We start from the raw sequence: 22990 nt of genomic DNA, 5'->3' as shown, positions 1-22990 counted from the left end.
TACCGGAGAATCCTGCTACATCAGAAGATTAGCTGGCCAGATTAGCTGAACTAGTCTGATTTCCATGTGTGCATTGTGAGACTTGTGTGTGTAAAGACTGTTGTCTGTCTTGGGGTGTTATCAGGTCTGGTTCTGTCAAAAAGGCTTATTCCACAGCCCTCATCCTGTCTCCCCGTCACCCCCCTTTCCCTCAGGATTAAACCCCAGGCACGGCGCCAATCTATGGGTCACTTGTCCCCTCAGCATCCCATCAACCCCAAACCTCCAGCCCCCACTTTAACACCCTCCACCTCCGGATGGCAGGTCTGCACGTGTCTGTCGTTAACTCCTCAAGCCCTGCGGCTGTCGTTTGTTTCAGTCCGAGGAGTCATTCTGATCTGAAAGCGGCACTTGTGGAGGAGTGGCTGGAGAGGACCTGAGCAGAGACCAATAAATAGCCTCAGCTCCTGCCTCCTGTTCTGACAGCCGTTGAGACTGCTGAGAGGGGCTGATTAAAAACAGATGTCTGGACGGACACCTGCTACACTGAGGTGATTGTGTGAATGGAGACACACAGGAATTAGAGCCGTGACATGTCTCTTTATGGAGGGTTTGGAGGGATAAGAATGTATTGCCTTGTCTCATTCAAAGCTTTGGGGAGAAAGTCAAAATATATATCCAATATGATTGGTTTTAACCAGTCCGTTGACATTTCAGTGTCACAACGAATTTAGCATTACAGCATAGTAGACTTGCAATCGTGTAAGACTTCTGTAAGGGACCTAGATTCCAAACTATTACATCATGTCTGTTGACCGTACATTCACGTTATTAAATATGTTAACACAGCAATAAAACATCTGAAGAACATAGTACACATTCCAACTCTGAAAAACACTGAGTGAATAAAATCACATTTCAACTTTTTCCTGCATGTTGTTCGTGTTAGAGTTGAAGTAAAAAATGCAGAGGAAGCATTTCTTTCGCTTTCAGTGGATGATCGCAAATTCCAGCCAGAGAGAGAGCTGCTTCTCACTGTTATCTAGGTGACCTTGGAGTTAAGGAATAACAGTGTAGCTGGGCCAGAAGCCTGGGGAGAGAGGTATGCAAGGGATCGGCCAAATGTTGCAAACATTGAAGTCTTTCACACAAGTCTCTGAGGGAAGGGAGAAGATATACTCACTGGTATGAGTCACTCAATGAGTTTTATGGATTGTGATTCTGAATGTGACAGGTGGTAACCCACGGAGCTTCCAAAGAAAATATACAGACCCTGGCCTGTGTGGTCTAGTGGTTAGTGCCTTAGACCATGCCACACAAGTCTGCATGGGTTTGAATCCAACCTATGCCCTTTATCAAATACTTTTGTATTATATTTTGGTAAAAATTTGTCATGAACTACTCCAGTAAGCCTACCTGTTGATTACCAAGAGGCTGTCCACAGTGTTTATTTTGCCACCAAAACAATCCAGAAGGAATAGAGAGAGCTACTATCACGTGTCCACCACGCAACTGTTCAAGTCATTTTGTGTCCACCTGTAATGTGACCCCCCGCATCTGCGTCTAAGTCATTTCGTGTCCACCTTGCGACTGTGTCGGAACCATTCAGTGTATCACGTAACGTAGAGTGGCCTGGCTGCGCACACAGCTCCAGACAGCTGTCCTAACATGGCGGCTGTAATCTCTCACACTGAGGACCAGGCCAGCCGTGGCCAGCCATGTCACAGGTCAGCTCCCTCATTGGGAGAAGGGTGTGTGTGTGTGTTTGTCTGCATGAGTGTGTTTGCATGAGAGTGTGTGGGAAGGGAGAGGAGTGGTTAAGCGTGCTCGTCCAACACCCAGAGGAGAGGATGGGGCCGTGGGCAGGCATCTCATCTCCCCTGGATCTAGGTCTTTAAAGTCCGGATGAGTAGAGGAGGAAATTAAACCCCTCAGGTTTTGTTAGGAATCAGAGAGCGAGAGAGAAATTGAGTGCGAGTCATTCGGTACAGGGTTATCCACTTCCACTGTGCACAGAGAGGTATCTTCCTGACCGCTGTTTAACCTTGAAAAAAGCCCTCCTGTGAAATCTCAACCCAAAGTGAGATTACAAAGTATGTGCTTGGCGCTTCGCTATCCCGCACCGTAGCCACGGTTGTTGCTCTTCTTGTCCGGACAACGATGTGACAACAGTAGCGTGGGAGAGAATGGCCTTAGTGGCTTTTCACTCTGCTAGTGATTTTTCTAGTCTGCACTGCTTTTCACAACAACAGTAATGTCGGACTAAGGTAGAGTTATGACGTGATAGTTAATGAATGAGAGGGTTTGTGGTAGGGATGCACGATATAAATCGGTAAGCATATCTGAATTGGACGATATTAGCTAAAAATGCCAACATCGGCCCGATGTCTAGTTTAACGCCGATGTGCAAAACCGATGTCAAAGCTGACGTGCATACCTATATAACGTAGGTATATGACGTAATGACGCCACGAAAAAGACAGTGCAGCACGTGCAACACAGAATTCCTAACCTAGCCCACAATGTCTGCTATGTGGATCTATTTTGAAGTTTCAAAGGAAGATAACAAAAAGGCTATAAGCAACGTTTGTGCTGCTATTACTTCCTGAGGAGGGGAGAAAGTGAAATCTTTCAATCCCACAAACCTAATTACTAATTTGAAAGTGCATCGCCCCCAGACGATCAACGACTACTTAGAACAAAAGCAGTAAAAAAACGAAGTGCACACTTCCAAAAACTAAACAAGTTCAAGTCGAGCAGTCATTTGAAAGAGTAAGAACATTTCAGCGAGACAACTCAAAAGGTGAAATCCATTAACGCCAAGATAATGGATTCATTGCCCTTGACAACCAACCGTTCTCCGTCGTGGATGATGTTGGCTTTCGCCGACTGGTCGAGCACCTCGAGCCCCGGTACACACTACCAAGTAGGAGCAATTTTTCAGATGTTGCCCTACCGGAGTTACACAGTATTGTTGAAACGCACATCCATGAGCTACTTGCTATGGGCGTCACTGCTATTAGCTTCACGACTGACATTTAGGACCAGCAATGTTAGCCCCGTGAGCATGCGGAGTCTGACAGCACAGTGGGTCGACGTGGATTTCGTGCTGAGGAAAGCCGTATTGCGTGCTCAAGAATGTGCTGGTTCTCATACCGCTGCTGCCATTTCAATGGCATTTGAGAAAATGTTTGAAACATGAACACACTCCTAGGTCCATTCGAACAATGGACTTGAGAACTAAGCTCATCAACTGCATCTGCAGAAGATGTGATACCTTCTGTCATGGCATTGAAATGCCTGCTCAACAAAACTGTCGACACAGACCATGGGATTAAAACTTGCAAAAGTACTGTACTAGAGGCTGTGAACAAGCGATTCGGTGACATTCTCTCTGAGCCTCTTTACTGTGTCGCCACCATGCTCAATGCTACTTCGATGCAGACAAGGTTTACGTGAAATGTTACAGACGCAGCTGGACAAGATGGAAACGGACACAGTGATCAGTGCGCACCGTGGAAGAGGACCCACGACAGAAGAGGCCACGGACAGAGCTGGAAGTTCACTGCTTGACATGTATGATGAAATCCTGGTTGAGAATGAAACAACTGAACATATGAATAACGAAACAGCAAGTAAGTGAAAGAAATAGATTATGTTTTAATGGTAATGGAGACATATGTAAATGCCATCAAAACAACTTTGTGGTCAGTATGTGTGTGTGTTTCAACTATTTAACTGTACTAGAATGCTTAAAAGGCCACTAAAATTTTAAATGTTGGTTATCGGTACCAGGTTTTTTGGCAAGGAATTAGATATTAGACAAAAATGGCCTCTTTTAGCGCTAATTAATATGTAGGAGTGGTAGCTCATTAGAATATTTTGGGGCGTGGTTTATGGACAGCTCTTTTTGTGCAACCATGAGGGAGCGTGTCATTCCAGTTTATGTAACCTGTTGTGTTATGCTATTAAATAGTATATATGACTATGGCTAGTGATGGTGATTTGTGAAAGATTAATGTATGGCCTTGTGTTAATTGAGAATAGTTGATTAAGTCAGTAGTTCTTAACTTTCTCCTAAGTGACCCCTGACTGTTCCAGAGGTAACACACCTGATGTAATTAGTTAAACACAATAATAAAGACCTATGGAATTGTATATCATACTACAATACCAAACCCTGTATGGTTCTACCAAGAACCATAAAAAGGGTTCTACATTGCCCCCAAAAAGGTTGTAACCATTTCTTGGTGATATATAGAACCTTTATGGTTCTTTATATAAACATTCAGGTTCCATTTAGAACCTTATAAGCATGGTTCTTAGTAGAAACTTTTAAAAAAAGGGTTCAGCTATGGTTGCAAGCCAAATTACCCTTATTTGGCACTATATGGATCCATTTGATTTTAGAGTGTACTAGTAAGTAGAAACAAACACAACACACATATTTGTTGACTTGTCAAAGTTGTACTGAATCAGTTTGACAGATGCGCAACAGCAAGATTGTAGGGCCACAAGTGCATGAATAATTATTCCAATGGTGTAACAGCCACATTTAACAAGAGTGCACCAAGCTACTCAGCCTGGTCTCATAGACCAGACGTAACACAGTTAATGTAAATCTGGGAAACTTCATATAATGTGTTACATTTGGTATGGTTACATCAGACATATGGTTACTTAAGGCAAAAACAAAAGTAGGGTGGTTAGTCCTGATGGATGTGTGGGCGTATAACGCGAATGTCTAGCAACCCAAAGGTTGTGAGTTTGAATCTCATCACAGACAACTTTTGAATTTTTTATAATTAGCAACTTCAACTACTTACCACTTTTGATCTAAACTCAGCAAAAAAAGAAACATCCCTTTTTCAGGACCCTGTCTTTCAAAGATAATTCGTAAAATTCCAAATAACTTCACAGATCTTCATTGTAAAAGGGTTTGAACACCGTTTACCATGCTTATTCAATGAACCATAAAGAATCAATGAACATGCACCTGTGGAACGGTGCATGTTACAGGCACTAACAGCTTACAAATGGTAGGCAATTAAGGTCACAGTTATGAAAACTTAGGACACTAAAGAGGCCTGACTCTGAAAAACACCAAAAGAAAGATTCCCAGGGTCCCTGCTCATCTGCGTGAATGTACCTTAGGCATGCTGCAAGGAGGCATGAGGACTGCAGATGTGGCCAGAATAAATTGCAATGTCCGTACTGTGAGACGCCTAAGACAGCGCTACAGGGAGACAGGACGGACAGCTGATCCTGGATCTCAATCCCATTGAGCACGTCTGGGACCTGTTGGATCGGAGGGGGAAGGCTAGGGCCATTCCCCCCAGAAATGTCCAGGAACTTGCAGGTGCCTTGGTGGAAGAGTGGGGTAACATCTCACAGCAAGAACTGGCTAATCTGGTGCAGTCCATGAAGAGGAGATGCACTGCAGTACTTAATGCAGCTGGTGGCCACACCAGATACTGACTGTTACTTTGGATTTTGACCCCCCCCCCCGATCAGGGACACATTATTCCCTTTCTGTTAGTCACATGTCTGTGGAACTTGTTCAGTTTATGTCTCAGTTGTTGAATCTTATGTTCATACAAATATTTACACATGTTAAGTTTGCTGAAAATAAAACACAGTTGACAGTGAGAGGATGTCTTTTTTTGCTGAGTTTACTTTGCAACTACTTAGCATGTTAGCTACCCTTCCCCTAACCCTAGCTAACCCTAACCTTAAGGTTCAAACTCACAACCTGTGGGTTGCTAGACGTTCGCGTTATACGCCTACACATCCACACCGAACAACCACCCTACTTTTGATTTTGCCTTAAGTAACCGTACCAAATGTATCATAACATACTAATATCGCTTTTCCAGATATATATATATGTACTATGTTACGTCTAGTCTATGAGACCAGGCTGGGCACCTACTACCATACCCCGTTCAAAAGCACTTAAATATGTTGCCTTGCACATTCACCCGCTGAGGCAAGGCTTAAAAATCATTCTTTAACCGGTCTCCTCCCCTTAATCTACACTGATTTAAGTGGATTTAACTGATGACATCAATAAGGGATCATAGTTTTCACCTGTTCGGTCTGTCATGGAAAGAGTAGGAGTTCCTAATGTTTTGTACACAGTGTTTAGCAATTCAATATCAGCCCGCATGATGACGATCTCACGTCTCTTGCGGTCATAAAGGTATTGAGAATCTCCAGCGCACCACAATATTAATACCGTAGCCTGCATTTGCATGAATATGATTAATACAAAACCAAACTAGAACGTCAGAAAATTGCTTGTTCCAGCTTTATTATAAAACTCAAGTGCCAACTTTTTCCAACATCCGATTCCGCCCCCGTGTGAGCACCTGATAACCCACCATTCCTTGTCTTGGTTCAAGTATGCACCACGGTTCAGATAAAATAACATTAGAATGTTACAAACTATTGCTAAATGAGCGCATTCATAGATTCTACCGTAGTCGCATAACATGCACGTTTCAAAAGGTACAGTGCACGGCCGCATGTTTGAATTGATCTAAGAATGCGAAAAAACGCGCACAAAACATATGAAAGAGAATAAATAGCCTACCTTTGTTCAAACTGCGAAGACGAACGTTTATTGGTGCCTTTGTCAGAATGTGATTATTTGCATTTCCATTAAGAATTCAGATAGGTGAGAAAGAGCCATGATTTCGGACAATCCTCTTCCATGCAACTTCAGTGAGTTCTTACGTTATTGCATTTACATACGAGCTCCACTCTCTGGACTCCAACAGGCACCTACATGAAAACTGAGCCTCTCAAGCTGTAACATCATGAGTCTTCAAAATAATTTTAACTCCACCCATTTCAAAGCTGAATTTACCTGTATGACTGCAATATCTGAAAATGTGTTTCCTTTCCTATTTTAAGTTAATATATATGCAATGTAGGGTTTAATGTAAAAGTTGTAGTGCATTTGAGGTATAAAAAGGTTTCTGAAATTTCCACTTTGACATTTCAGACTTGATTTTCTCTTATGAAAAATGCCCATTAATTATAATTCACATTTCCTGTTGCTGCAGGATTATCTTTCTGTTGTAGCAAACTGGCTCAAATTAAGATCTTACATCTGTAGATAGGCAACTAGCCTCATGTTGCTGAAATATATATTAGGCTTCGCTCTCTCTCTCTCACTCACCCCCTCACTCACTCAATGACACACACACACCTCTCCCAGTATTGTAACATTAACCCTAAAATAAAAACAAAGGCAAACTACTTCTAAAAATAAGCGACTAAAACTAAGTGCTCAGATGCATATGATTTCCAGTGGATCAACATTGCTGCTCAGGGGTTGAGTAGAGCTGAAGATGGGACTAAAAACAAACAAAATATAACTATTGTAAACTATACTGTGTCCGTAAATGTATGTAGTATGGACAGTGCATTCGGAAAGTATTCAGACCCCTTGACTTTTTCCAGCCTTATTCTAAAATTGATTCAATAGTTTTTCCCCCCCCCCCCCCTCTTCAATTTACACACAATACCCCATAATGACAAAGCAAAAACAGGTTGTTAGAAATGTTTGCAAATGTATTAAAAATAAAAAACAGAAATATCACATTTACATAAGTATTCATAGACTTTACTCAGTACTTTGTTGAAGCACCTTTGGCAGTGATTACAGCAGCGAGTCTTCTTGGGTATGATGCTACCAAGCTTGGCACACCTGCATTTGGGGAGTTTCTCCCATTCTTCTCTGCAGATCTTCTCAAGTTCTCTCAGGTTGGATGGGAAGCGTTGCTGCAATGCTATTTTCAGGTCTCTCCAGAGATGTTCAATTGGGTTCAAGTCCGGGGTCTGGCAAGGCCACTCAAGGACATTCAGAGACTTGTTCCGAAGCCACTCCTGCGTTGTCTTAGCTGTTTAACATTTTAGTCATTTAGCAGACGCTCTTATCCAGAGCAACTTACAGTAGTGAATGCATACATCACATTTCTTATTTATTTTATTATTTTTTTGTACTGGCCCCCCGTGGGAATCGAACCCACAACCCTGGCGTTGCACACACCATGCTGGCATTGCAAACACCATGCTTTACCAACTGAGCCACAGGGAAGCTGTGTGCTTAGGGTTGTTGTCCTGTTGGAAGGTGAACCTTCACCCCAGTCTGAGATCCTGAGCGCTCTGGAGCAGGTTTTCATCAAGGATCTCTCTGTACTTTGCTCCGTTCATCTTTCCCTCGATCCTGACTCGTCTCCCAGTCCCAGCCGCTGAAAAACATCCCCACAACAAGATGCTGCCACCACCATACTTCACCGTAGGGATGGCGCAAGGTTTCCTCCAGACGTGACGCTTGGAATTTAGGCCAAAGAGTTCAATCTTGGTTTCATCAGACCAGAGAATCTTGTTTCTCATGGTCTGAGAGTCTTTTGGTGCCTTTTGGCAAACTCCAAGCAGGCTGTCATGTGCCTTTTACTGAGGAGTGGCTTCTGTCTGGCCACTCGACCATAAAGGCCTGATTGGTGGAGTGCTGCAGAGATGGTTGTCCTTCTGGAAATTTCTCCCATCTCCGCAGAGGAACTCTGGAGCTCTGTCAGAGTGACCATCGGTTTCTTGGGCACCTCCCTCACCAAGGCCCTTTTCTCCTGGTTGCTCTGTTTGGCTGGACGGCCAGCTCTAGGAAGAGTCTTGGTGGTTCCAAACTTCTTCCATTTAAGAATGATGGAGGCCACTGTGTTCTTGGGGACCTTCAATGCTGCAGAAATCTTTTAGTACCCGTCCCAAGATCTGTGTCTTGACAAAATCCTGTCTCGGAGCTCTACGAACAATTCCTTCAACCTCATGGCTTGTTTGTTTTGCTCTGACATGCACTGTCAACTGTGGGACCTTATATAGACACGTGTTTGCCTTTCCAAATCATGTCCAATCAATTGAATTTACCACAGGTGGACTCCAATGAAGTTGTAGAAACATCTCAAGGACGATCAATGGAAACAGGATGCACCTGAGCTCAATTTCGAGTCTCATAGCAAAGGGCCGAATACCTATGTAAATAAGGTATTTCTGTTTTTAATATTTTATACATTTTCTAACATTTCTTAAAACCTGTTTTCCCTTTGTCATTATGGGGTATTGTGTGTAGATTGATGAGGAAAAACATGTATTTAATACATTTTAGAATAAGGCTGTAACGTAACAAAATATGGAAAAAGTCAATGGGTCTGAATATTTCCCGAATGCACTGTTTAAGCTGGAAGTAGAAGCCTAAGAGTTGTTGTCCATTAGTTTACTCCAATTAGGGAAGGGATGGTAGCGTTAGGGGAAAATAATAAAGGAAAATATATTTAAAAATATACAGTATATATATTATATATACAGTACCAGTCAAAAGTTTGGACAAACTTACTCATTCAAGTGTTTTTCTTAATATGTATTATTTTTTACATTGTAGAATTATAGTGAAGAAAAACTATGAAATAACACATAAGGAATCATGTAGTAACCAAAAAAGTGTTAAACAAATCAAAATATATTTTCTATTTGAATTTATTCAAAGTAGCCACCCTTTGCCTTGATGACAGCTTTGCACACTCTTGGCATTCTCTCAAACAGCTTTATGAGGTAGTCACCTGGAATGCATTTCAATTAACCTGTTTAGGATAGGGGGCAGTATTGACACGGCTGGATGAAAAACATACCCGATTTAATCTGGTTACCACTCCTACCCAGTAACTAGAATATGCATATACTTATTACATATGGATAGAAAACACCCTAAATTTTCTAAAACTGTTTGAATGGTGTCTGTGAGTATAACAGAACTCAAATGGCAGGTCAAAACCTGAGAGATTCCTTTACAGGAAGTGGCCTGTCTGACCATTTCTTGAACTTGTTTTCCATCTCTATCATTTACTAAGGATCTCTGCTCTAACGTGACACTTCCCACGTCGTCCATGGGCGCTCAGAGCCCGGGAAAAAACAGAATGTCATCATTCCAGCCCCAGGCTGAAACACATTATCGCCTTTCTCAAGTGGCCGATCAAGGGACACTGGCTTATGCGCGTGACCCCGACCGCCCCCGCCTTTGGGATTTTTTCCTCTGTTTGCCGAAAAGGAGATTCCCTGTCGGAATATTATTGCTTTTCTACGAGAAAAATGTCGTAAAAATTGATTTTAAACAGCGGTTGACATGCTTCGAAGTACGGTAATGGAATACTTAGAATTTTATTGTCACGAATTGCGCCATGCGCGCGACACTTCTTTACTATTTCGGATAGTGTCTGGAACGCACGAACAAAACGCCGCTATTCGGATATAACGATGGATTATTTTGGACCAAACCAACATTTGTTATTGAAGTAGCAGTCCTGGGTGTGTATTCTGACGAAGACAACAAAAGGTAATCAAACTTTTAGAATAGTAAATATGATTATGGTGAGTGCTAAACTTGCCGGGTGTCTAAATAGCGAGCCCGTGATGCCTGGGCTATGTACTTAGAATATTGCAAAATGTGCTTTCACCAAAAAGCTATTTTAAAATCGGACATATCGAGTGCATAGAGGAGGTCTGTATCTATAATTCTTAAAATAATTGTTGTGCTTTTTGTGAACGTTTATCGTGAGTAATTTAGTAAAATGTTAGCGAATTCCCCGGAAGTTTGCGGGGGGTATGCTAGTTCTGAACGTCACATGCTAATGTAAAAAGCTGGTTTTTGATATAAATATGAACTTGATTGAACAAAACATGCATGTATTGTATAACATAATGTCCTAGGGTTGTCATCTGATGAAGATCATCAAAGGTGAGTGCTGCATTTAGCTGTCTTTTGGGTTTTGGTGACATTATATGCTGGCTTGAAAAATGGGTGTCTGATTATTTCTGGCTTGGTACTCTGCTGACATAATCTAATGTTTTGCTTTCGTTGTAAAGCCTTTTTGAAATCGGACAGTGTGGTTAGATTAACGAGAGTCTTGTCTTTAAATGGCTGTAAAATAGTCATATGTTTGAGAAATTGAAGTAATAGGATTTTTAAGGTTTTGAAAATCGCGCCACAGGATAGCAGTGGCTGTTACGTAGGTGGGACGAATTCGTCCCGCCTAGCCTAGAGAGGTTAACTAGTATGGGCTATGTGGGACGGTAGCGTCCCACCTGCGGGACACAGCCAGTGAAATAGCAGGGCGGCAAATTCAAAACAGCAAAAATCTCATAATTCAAATTTCTCAAGCATACAACTATTTAACACCATTTTAAAGATACACTTCTTCTTAATCCAACCACATTGTCCAATTTCAAAAAGGCTTTACGGCGAAAGCAAAACATTAGATTAGGTTAGGACAGTGCCTAAAAAATAAAAGCCACACAGCCGTTTTCCAAGCAAGGACAGGCGTCACAAAAAAACAGAAATACAGCTAAAATTAAGCACTAACCTTTGATGATCTTCATAAGATGGCACTCATAGGACTTCATGTTACACAATACATGTATGTTTTGCTCGATAAAGTTCATATTTATATCCAAAAACCCCATTTTACATTGGCCCGTAATGTTCAGAAATGATTTTCCTCCGAAAACTTGCAGTGAATGAGCACATACATTTATAGAAATACTCATCATAAATGTTGAGAAAATATTAAACTGTTATTCAAAGAATTATAGATAAACATCTCCTTAATGCAACCGCTGTGACGTTTCAAAAAAGCTTCACGGGGAAAGCACACTTTGCAATAATCTGAGTACAGCGTTCAAAAAACAACATCAGGCAATACAGACACCCGCCATTTTGGAGTCATCTAAAATCATAAATATCATTATAAATATTCACTTACCTTTGATGATCTTCATCAGAATGCACTCCTAGGAATCCCAGGTCCACAATACATGTTGTTTTGTTCGATAAAGTCAATCATTTATGTCCTTTTTGTTAGCGCGTTCAGTAAGCTACTCCAAATGTAGAAAGCGCGCAGAAAATTCACGACGAAAAGTCCAAAAAAGTTATATTTACGTTCATAGAAACATGTCAAACGATGTATAGCATCAATCTTTAGGGCCTTTTTAACATAAATCTTCAATAACATTCCAACCAGACGATTCAAATGTCTTCAAAAATGTAATGGAACACAGCTACCTCTCACGTGAAAGCGAGCAACTGAGGCCATGTCATTCTCTCGGTCATCAGACTCCAGGAGGTCTTGTTCGCTCTCTGTTCACTGCAAAAGCCTGAAACAACGTTCTAAAGACTGTTGACATCTAGTGGAAGCCTTAGGAAGTGCAAAATGAACCCTAAGTCACTGTATACTGAATAGGCCCAGTCTTGAAAAACTACAAACCACTTCCTGGTTGGATTTTTTCTCAGGTTTTTGCCTGCCATATGAGTTCTGTTATACTCACAGACATCATTCAAACAGTTTTAGAAACTGAGTGTTTTCTATCCAAATCTACTAATAATATGCATATCCTACGTTCTGAGCCGAGTAGTAGGCAGTTTAATTTGGGCACGTCATTCATCCGAATTTCCAAAACTGCCCCCTGTCACTAAAAAGTTAACAACTGTGCCTTTTTAAAAGTTAATTTGTGGAATTTCTTTCCTTCTTAATGTGTTTGGGACAATCAGTTGTGTTGTGACAAGGTAGGGGTGGTATACAGAAGATTTGGTAAAAGACCAAGTCCATATTATGGCAAGAACAGCTCCTGAGTGGCGCAGCGGTCTAAGGCACTGCATCTCAGGTGTCACTACTGGTTCGATTCCAGGCTGTGTCACAACCGGCTGTGACTGGGAGTCCCATAGGGTGGCACACAATTGGTCCAGCATCGTTAGGGTTTGGCCGGGGTAGGCCGTCATTGTAAATAACAGTTTTCTACTTAGTGACTTGCCTAGTTAAATAAAGGTTTAATAAAAAATAAAAAGCAAAGACAAACGACAGTCCATCACTACTTCAAGACATGAAGGTCAGTCAATCCGGAACATTTCAAGAACTTTTAAAATTTCTTCAAGTGCAGTCGCAAAAACCATCAAGCGCTATGATGAAACTGGCTCTCATGAGGACCACCACAGGAAAGGAAGACCCAGAGTTACCTCTACTGTAGAGGATAAGTTCATTAGAGTAATCAGAAATGGCAGCCCAAACAAATGCTTCACAGAGTTCAAGTAACAGACACGTCTCATTATCAACTGTTCAGAGGAGACTGTGTGAATCAGGCCTTCATGGTCGAATTATGGCAAAGAAACCACTACTAAGGGACACCAATAAGAAGAAGAGACTTGCTTGGGCCAAGAAACACGAGAGCAATGGACATTAGACTGGTGGAAATTTGTCCTTTGGTCTGATGAGTCCAAATTTGAGATTTTTGGTTGCAACCGCCATGTCTTTGTGAGACACAGAGTAGGTGAACGGATGATCTCTCTATGTGTGGTTCCAACCGTGAAGCATGGAGGAGGAGGTGTGATGGTCCTTTGCTGGTGACACTGTCAGGGATTTATTTATAATTCAAGGCACACTTAACCAGCATGGCTACCACAGCATTCTGCAGCGATACGCCATCCCATCTGGTTTGCACTTAGTGGGACTATCATTTGTTTTTCAACAGGACAATGACCCAACACACCTCCAGGCTGTGTAAGGGCTATTTGACCAAGAAGGAAAGTGATGGAGTGCTGCATCAAATGACCTGGCCTTCACAATCATCTGACCTCAACCCAATTGAGATGGTTTGGGATGAGTTGAAGCTCAGAGTGAAGGAAATGCAGCCAACAAGTGCTCAGCATATGTGGGAACTCCTTCAAGACGTTTGGAAAAGTATTCCAGGTGATGCTGGTTGAGAGAATGCCAAGAGTGTGCAAAGCTGTCATCAAGGCAAAGGGTGGCTACTTTGAAGAATCTAAAATATATTTTGATTTGTTTAACACTTTTTTGGTTACTACATGATTCCATATGTGTTATTTCATAGTTTTGTCTTCACTATTATTCTACAATGTAGAAAATAGTAAAATTAAAGAAAAACCCTTGAATGAGTAGGTGTGTCCAAACTTTTGACTGGTACTGTATTTACAAAAAAATATATGGGGGACTGGAAATGATGCAGACAACTATATTGATGGAAGCCTCAATCTATCTCCAATATTAATGCTGTTCTCCCCCACCCCCCCAAAAAATTAACATTGCTGCTCAAATTGTTGAGGTTTGTTGTCTTGAATTGCAATGATTGCTGTCTCATAAAATCTTATTCATGGATAATCAATCATAATGGGAAGAAAATGCAGAATGCATACCAACACGCATGCACACACACACACACACGCACGCACAGCCAGTACACCCTTATGACTTAGTGCCCAGCTCACATTTATCTCTATTGTTTTGACTATAAAGCCAGGTGACCACGCCCTTTTGTCTCCTCTGAACCAGAAACAGAGAGGCCAGGTGAACCAAAGGTCTGAGTTTCTACTGATCCTTCCCCCAAACCTTCTGCTCGGCCAAGTTGCCCCAAGGGTGATATGGCAACATACATTCTTCATTGTCTAATGCAGGGATGTCAAACCGCATTCGGTCATCACTGAGGTCTGGAGGGCCGCACTTAAAATGTTATATATTTCCTCGCCGTGAAAAATGTGCAAAACATTTTCCTCTATCCACCGCGTTTGGAATTTTTGATACTATACAGTGCCTTGCCAAAGCATTCAGACTCCTTGGATTTCTTCACATTTCATTACAAACTGTTACAAAGTGGGATTAAAATTGAGTCCATACAGGTTAGAAACACCTTTGGCAGCAATTACAGCTGTTAGTCTTCTTGGGTAAGTCTTTAAGAGCTTTGCCTATTATTCTTTAAAAAACTCTTCAAGCTCTGTCAAGATGTTGGGGATCATAGCTAGACAGCAATATTCAAGTCTTGCCATATATTTTAAGCAGATTTAAGTCAAAAAAGTAACTTGGTAAGGAACATCCACTGTCTTCTTGATAAGCAACTCCAGTGTAGATTTGGCCTTGTGTTTATTGTCCGGCTGAAAGGTGAATTCCTCTGCCAGTGTCTGGTGTAAAGCACACTGATTTTGGTTTTGCTCTAGGATTTTACCTGTGCTTAGCCCTATCCCGTTTCTTTTTTATCCTGAAAAACTCCCCAGTATGTGCCGATGTCAAGCATACCCATTCCATGATGTTTGAAAATTAGGAGGCAGTTACTCAGTCATGTGTTGTGTTGGATTTGCTCCAAACATAGGGCTTTGCATTTAGGCCAAAAAGCACATTCCTTTGCCATGTTTTTCTTTTTCAGTATTACTTTAGTGTCTTGTTGCATACAAGATGCATGGTTTGGAATGTCTTTATTTTGTATATTATTGTTCTTCTTTTCACTCTGTCATTTAGGTCATTATTGTGGAGTGACTACAATGTTGTTGATCCATCCTAAGTTCTCTCCCATCCCAACCATTGAACTCTGTAGCTGTTTTAAAGTCACCAATGGCCTCATGGTAACATTCATTCCTGTGCTGCAACTCAGTTCAGAAGGATAATTGTATCTTTGAGGTGTCTGGGTGGTTTAATACATAACTCACAGCATAATTATTAAGACATTCAATGTCTGATTTGATATTGTTACCAATCTACCAATCACTTCCCTTTTTTATGAGGCTTTCGAAAAGCTCCCTGGTCTTTGTAGCTAAATCTGTGCTTGAAATGAATGCCAACCCCTATTATTTCACACATAGTGAGACCATGTACTTTTTATGTGATTTGTTAAGCCAAATTTTACTCCTGAACTAATTTAGGCTTGCCTAAAAAAAGGAGTTAAATACTTGTGCAATGACTATATTTTAGTTATTTACATTTTTAATAATAAAAAAAAGATCTTCCACTTTGACATTACAGAGTATGTTGTGTATATTGTTGACCAAAAAATTACAATTAAATCCATTTTAATCCCACTTTGTAACACAATAAAATCTGAATACTTTTGAAGGCTGAGAATTGCCAGGGACCTCACGACAATAATGATCACTATACTTTGGTGCTGATACGATATGTATTGCGATTCTCACGAGTCTATACATTATGTATTGCGATTCAATACTGTGATTTTATTGAGATTCCACGGTCCAAACATATTGCTCACCATACAGTATGTCTGTAGCAGAGGGACAAGAGCGAGCCATGAGAAATAAAAGTTCTGAAAACAAATGCACACACAGATGGAGAACAAGCTATGCAGGAAAGATACTCGAGTTTTGGTGCAGGTACAGCCAACTAGCACATAAAATAATATTGTGATATTGTCTAAATGATACAATACAATAGATTGCCAAAAATAATATTCTGATATGTAACTTTAGCAATTTTTCCCCCATCACTAATATATATATACTGTAAACAATTTATTTTTACTCAAACACCCTGCAGGCCATATTGAATGAGCTTGCAGGTAAAATGTTGAACCTTTTACTGCAGTGGGCTGAATCAGGGTCACAGAGTGTTCCTTGGTAGTCTTAAACAAATCTACTTTGAAACAAAAGTATACACCTCACACACATGGTTATGGACTTTAAAAAAGAACACACCTGTACCATATCAGATATAGAGTTGAAATGTATTCAATTTTGAGTTTGCATCCCAATATTACACATTTTTTTATACACATATATATTTATATATATTTATATATATATATATATATTACATTTTTTGTATTTTTTTGTATTTTTTTATTATACATCACAGAAGCCTGAAAAATGAAAAAGAAAATTGACATAGAAAAAAATTGATTTTCGTCATAAAAAAAAGCTCTAATTATGGAATTATGACAAATATTAATAATATTCCACCCATGAGTCTAAAGAGTGTGCTTTTGGTCAATGACAGCAGGAAAGGGCTACCACACCTGGTCTAAAGACTCTCAGTCTGAGTCCCAAAGGGCTACCACACTCTCAGCCGTAGAATAATGCTTATTGAAATTCTCGATTATCGTAGATTTATCGGTGGTGACAGTGGTGACCTAGCCTCAGTGCAGTGGGCAGCTGGGAGGAGGTGCTCCTACTCTCCATGGACTTTACATTGCCCCAAAACTTTTTGGAATTAGTGCTGCAGGATGCTAATTTCTGTTTGAAAATCTAGCCTTTGATTTCCTAACTGACTGTGTGTATTGGTTCCTGACTTCCCTGAAAAGTTGCATATCGCGGGGACTATTCAATGCTAGTGCAGTATGCCACAGGGTGTTTTGGTGCTGGTCAAGGGCAGTCAAGTCTGGAGTGAACCAAGGGCTATATCTGTTCTTAGTTCTACATTTGTTGAAACGGGCATGCTTATTTAAGATGGTGAGGAAAGCACTTTTAAAGAACAACCAGGCATCCTCTACTGACTGGAGGAGGACAATATCCTTCCAGGATACCCGGGCCAGGTCGATTAGAAAGGCCTGCTCGCAGAAGTGTTTAAGGGAGCGTTTGACAGTGATGGGGGGTGGTTGTTTGACCGCGGACCCATAACAGACGCAGGCAATGAGGCAGTGATTGTTGAGATCCTGGTTGAAAACAGCATAGGTGTATTTAGAGGGCAATATGATATTTATGAGGGTGCCCATGTTTACGGATTTGGGGTTGTACCTGGTAGGATCCTTGATAATTTATGTGAGCTTGAGGGCATCTAGCTTAGATTATAGGACGGCCGGGGTGTTAAGCATATCCTAATTTAGGTCACCTAGCAGTACAAACTCTGACGATAGATGGGGGGCAATCAATTCACATATGGTGTCCAGGGCACAGCTGGGAGCTGAAGGGGGTCTATAACAGGCAGCAACAGTGAGGGACTTATTTCTGGTGGTGGCCTTCCTAAGCCAGGATTCAGACACGGCTAGGACATCAGGGTTGGCGGAGTGTGCTAAAGCAGTGAGGATAAAGCAAACTTAGGGAGGAGGCTTCTGATGTTAACTCTGTTGGGAACAGAGAATAAAAGGAGCAGATTTCTGGGCGTGGTAGGATAGATTCAGGGCATAGTGTACAGACAAGGGTATGGTAGGGTGTGAGTACAGTGGGGGTAAACCTAGGCATTGAGTGATGATGAGAGAGGTTGCATCTCTGGAGGCGCAGGTTAAGCTAGGTGCGGTCTCCGTATGTGTGGGGGTGGGACAAGGGGGCTATCTGAGGCATGTTGAGCAGGACTAGGGGCTCTGCAGTAAAATAAAACAACGAGAGCTGCCTAAACAACAGTATACAAGGCATACTGACATAAGAGAGAGGCATAAAGCAATCACAGGTGTTGATTGGGAGAGCTAAGACAACAACGTGTGAGACAACAACGAGTAAATGGCGATGAATGGGCAGAGAGGATCAGTTAGTTACACACAGGGCCTGAGTTCGAGGCTGGGGCCGACAGATAAACAAAATGAAGTACCGTGTTAATGAACAGTCCAGCGGACATCAGTTGTGTCGCCGAGTGATCATAGGGTCCAATGAGCAGCAACAGATGAAACAGGGAGCCGTCTAAAGACTCTCAGTCTGAGTCCCAAAGGTCTACCACACCTGGTCTAAAGACTCTCAGTCTGAGTCCCAAACGGTTACCACACCTGGTCTATCACCCAAATTGTACCCTATTCCTTGTGACCAGGGACCATTTAGCATCACTTTAACTCTATACTTAAATCACTCTGTTTTTGTGTGTGAGCAGAGGATTCTGATGATGAATCTGTGGTTATTTAGCAGTCATTATTAATGAATGACCAACATGCAATAAGTAGCTAATGGTAGATGCAAAGTTTGTAGAGTTCGTGAAATATTGAATGTGAATAGTGGGGGCCAGTTTCCCAGATACAGATTAATTTTAAATTTTGGTGCAGACTAAGGAGAAAAAAAGGTGACAACATGATTTATGGAATGGACATGTGGCAAAACAGGGAGCCTGTGGCAAAACAGGGAGAAATAGTGTTGCAAGTGGACTGTAACCTGACCCAAACAAGACAAATACAAATTACTTGTAACACCCCAGGTATAAAAGAGTAGTCTCACATTCATTGATAATTTGGACCAAAGAAGTTGATTAACTAGGAAAAGTGTCACAATAGATCCCAAGTGAAAGACTGGCAGTAAAGGTAGGTAGAGATGAGAGAGTGTGTGCTAGAATAGCAGTGGGTCGGATTCGGTCCCACGCTTTCACTGGTACATGTATTCTGGTGGCAGTGGCTTAGACCGCCAGTAGGAAACACAAGTAAAAAAATATGTAATGAAATATCTCCACTGTCACTAACCTGTTCGTCACTAACCTGTTCCCGGAGCCTCTCCTGGTGGCCCATGATGGCTGAGGCGTGGTGAGGGTACTTCTGTTTCAGGTGCTCCAGGAAGGCCTCCCTCTTCTTGTCCATGTCCGAGGGCTGCATGGCCAGGATCTCTCGGGAGCTGCGTGCCCCCCCTAACGTGTGCCTGCGGGGGACGTTGCGGCTGCTGTTACCTTTGGGGTCCTGGGCCCGGGTGGGGGTCCCATTCGGGGGGCCCTGCCTCCTGCTCAGGTGCTCGGAGTCCTCCGGGGAGGTCACCTTTAGGTTGCTTTTGGTTTGCTCTGGAGAGAGAGGGAGAGAGGCTGGGTCAACATACAGGTACTGTGGCACTATTCTTACAGTGTGTGGGTGCATGGTTTCTCCTGGGCCAAAAAGGGGCTTAGGATGTGGGTGTGGCAGTGGGCAGGGAAGTGGCGCCCAAGAATGTACTATGCAGGAACAAACAAATGTGTGAGTGTGAGTTTTTATTTTTTTATACATTTGCTAAAATTAAATAAAAAATGTTTTGCTTTGTCATTATGAGGTATTGTGTGTAAATTGATGAGGGGAAAAAAAACAATGTAATACATTTTAGAATAAGGCTGTAACTTAACAAAATGTGGAAAAAGTCAAGGGGTCTGAATACTTTCCGAATGCACTGTACATACTATACGCATTTTACGGACACAGTATAGTTTACAATAGTTATATTTTGTTTGTTTTTAGTCCCATCTTCAGCTCTACTCAACCCCTGAGCAGCAATGTTGATCCACTGGAAATCATATGCATCTGAGCACTTAGTTTTAGTCGCTATTTAGTCGTTTTTAGTAGCTTAGTTTTGGAAGTAGTTTTCCTTTTGTTTTTATTTTATACAAACTGGGACAGTATTATTTTACTGTTTATTCTCACACTGTGTGTGTGTGAGTGTGCATGTCCTTAGGTGCATTGTCAAACCTTTAGGGCATACACATGACTATAAAACTATAGTCTAAGTCAGAGACCTAACCCTAAACACCAGTGGACCAGCCAGACTGGGAGGGGTTCAAACAGCAGAGGTTCAAACTGTAGAACCCAGTTCCTACATTTAAATATAAAAATGGATTTTATCAAACAAAACTATGCTCCATTTTATCTCTGGGGCCCTCAGGATGACAAATCAGAGCAAGATTACTGAATGTAAGTACATTATTTACCTTCAGAGGTGAATGTATCAAACCAGTTGCCGTGATAAACGTTTTTTTTGTTGTGCACTCTGCTCAAACAATAGCATGATATTTTTTCACTGTAATCGCTACTGTAAATTGGACAGTGCAGTCAGATTAAAAATAATGTAAGATTTCTGCCCATATAACACGTCTATGTCCTGGGAAATGTTTTTGTTACTTACAACGTCATGCTAATCACATTCGCACACTAGCTCAACCGTCCCGCGGGGGGGACACCGATCCTGTAGAGGTGAGACCAAAAATGATGTATCTGCAGATCAGACCTGGGTTCAAATACTATTTGAAATTAGGCCAAATGCTTTATCTGCCGTTTGATTGAGCTTGCCTGGGGCAATGGAACAAAATATTGGCAGAATATTCACCCTCGGATGATACATGTCCCGAATGGACATGTACTGACATAGCCAACCGCTCTTGTTTAGTACACACAGTTCCATCTGGGGCTCAAGCTGAAAAGATCATTAGTTCTCTACTCAATGACAGCATCAGCAGAGAACTAAGCATCCAAGAAAATTATGAGAAGCATTTTTCTGTTATATAATCATTTATCTGAGGGGAATTTTCAATAAATCTAGCCATAGGAAACAACCTTCAAGCTTCATTGTATGAATTATCATAAAATCATAAAGTGGCATATTGATATCTTCCAGGATAGGAAGCATCCAGTACTGCAGACTAGTCCCCATGTGTGTCCAAATCACACGCTATTCCCTATATAGTGCCCAACCCTGGTCCAAAGTAGTGCACTATAAAGGGAATAGGATACGATTCAAGATGCACCCCCCCATCTCATCACGTAGTCATGTTGTTGCTTATTTCAGTGATCAGAACTCCAGATTTCATGTGACAGAAACAATATCAGTGATGAAAACATCAAACTGAAGCAGCTGTTCACTTTAAACTCTCCCCACTTTCAAAAGCCTGAGCAAATATTCAAAATATGTCTAGGAGAGAACGTTATCCAGAGAATTGGGAAATGGAATCATCACAGTGAACAGAAGTCGCTGACTACAGATCATTCGTACCTCAAAGTAAATATTTTCAGGAGGAAATGTTATTCCTTCCAGTAGCACATTAGGATGTTTGAAAAAACGGTGGCCATCTTGACTTGGAATAACACCATTCTCTAAAGGGATGTCCTGTCTTCCTCTCAACTGTGAACTTTCATACATCATGAACTTCCAGGAAAAACAGAAACCATATGTCTAGTTAAAAACATAAATATTGAAAACCATTCAACTTCATTTTAACACATCAACATACTGTTAACTACCCAATATATCAACATGACATTCAATCTTAAAGAGGCAGTCCGGGATCTTTACACTTACAAATTCGTAACATATTGTACAAATTTAATTCATAACATATCATAGGAATTGCAATTAAAAAAAAATGCATTGCAAGGATGTTGTAGTATATAATTGTGCACAATTATATACTGGCTGAAATTATACAAAAGCTCTGGAGCATCACTAAAGAGAGAATGAGAAACATTTCCTTTAGTTCAAGCTCTAAACACTCTATTATCTTGTTATAAATCAATCTGTTCCTTGGGACTGGGCCATAACACTACAAATCACTACTGTCAATTACTATTTCACTACTATAGTGTGCTATATAGGGAATATGCCATTTGGGATGCATCCAGTGTGTTTGTGACAGCGAGGAACTTGCTGTGAGACTGAGAGCTATCCCATGGGGCCGTGTGCTGACACAGACTCTTTTTCCCGTGCTGTAATTCTTCCAGGCTGTTGGTTCTGCATAGGGCTGGGGCGTGGAGGATAAGAGAGGACGAGAGGAGCGGTGGAGTGTGAAAACACAGGGCGAGAGTAATAAAGCATGCTGATCTGTTGGCTTGTTTCTCTAGACTGCAGGTACAGCCATAATGTGTACTTTTCAAAGGCTAATGGGGAAACATAAGGGTCTGGCTATGGCTAGGGAGGTTACCTCAGGATTTGTCTCTTTCTAGGTCAAGCACACAGCAGAGGAGATTAGAAAGCGGGCATTTCAACCGATACTTTTCACTGCTTCAGTTTAACGGGGCAATCTGGGATTGGTGCATCAAAATCAAAGTGACAGGATGTTGTTGTTTGAATCCCAGATTGGCCTTCATATGTCTTTTTTTTTTATTATAAAATTCTTAAAAATCATTGTAAAGGGGTGCTTGATCAGCTCAACGGGGAAACAAGCAAAACCATTATTTTCTGTACATCTGTTCACAGAGTCTTGAAATGGGAGATTCCTCAGGCTTTACAGTGAGGCCATACCACGCAGGCATTGAAGAGACGAGGCTTCTCACAAAACACACTGACGGTGGTGACAAAAAGTCATGAATGTCGGGAATGCAAAGAGAAACGTCTACAAGATGCACTCTCCATAACACCAGCTCTCTCCATAACACCAGCTCTCTCCATAACACCAGCTCTCCCCATAACACCAGCTCTCTCCATAACACCAGCTCTCTCATAACACCAGCTTTCCCCATAACACCAGCTCTCTCCATAACACCAGCTCTCCCCATAACACCAGCTCTCTCCATAACACCAGCTCTCTCCATAACACCA

General features: G+C 41.5%; 1 protein-coding gene across 19 annotated transcripts in view; it reads right to left on the bottom strand.

Moving 5' to 3' along the window:
• LOC106578639 (sickle tail protein homolog) overlaps positions 1-22990 on the bottom strand; it is a 204755-nt gene that overhangs the window by 85096 nt on the left and 96669 nt on the right. For 12 of the 19 annotated variants that reach the window (XM_014157659.3, XM_014157653.3, XM_014157648.3 and 9 more), the window contains exon 2: positions 19192-19499. The exons of 1 other annotated variant lie outside the window; for it this stretch is intronic. In XM_014157659.3, coding sequence (XP_014013134.3) covers positions 19192-19499 — 308 coding nt within the window. Of the gene's footprint in view, positions 1-6574; positions 6790-19191; positions 19500-22990 lie in introns of those variants that run through there. 6 more of the 19 variants (XM_045702181.2, XM_014157665.3, XM_014157668.3 and 3 more) reach the window with 3 other exon arrangements.

This window comes from Salmo salar, chromosome 19, assembly GCF_965601325.2.
Source record: "Salmo salar chromosome 19, fSalSal1, whole genome shotgun sequence".
NCBI lineage: Eukaryota > Metazoa > Chordata > Actinopteri > Salmoniformes > Salmonidae > Salmo > Salmo salar.
Note: the sequence above shows the minus strand (reverse complement) of the source record. Positions and strands in the feature narration are given on the sequence as shown.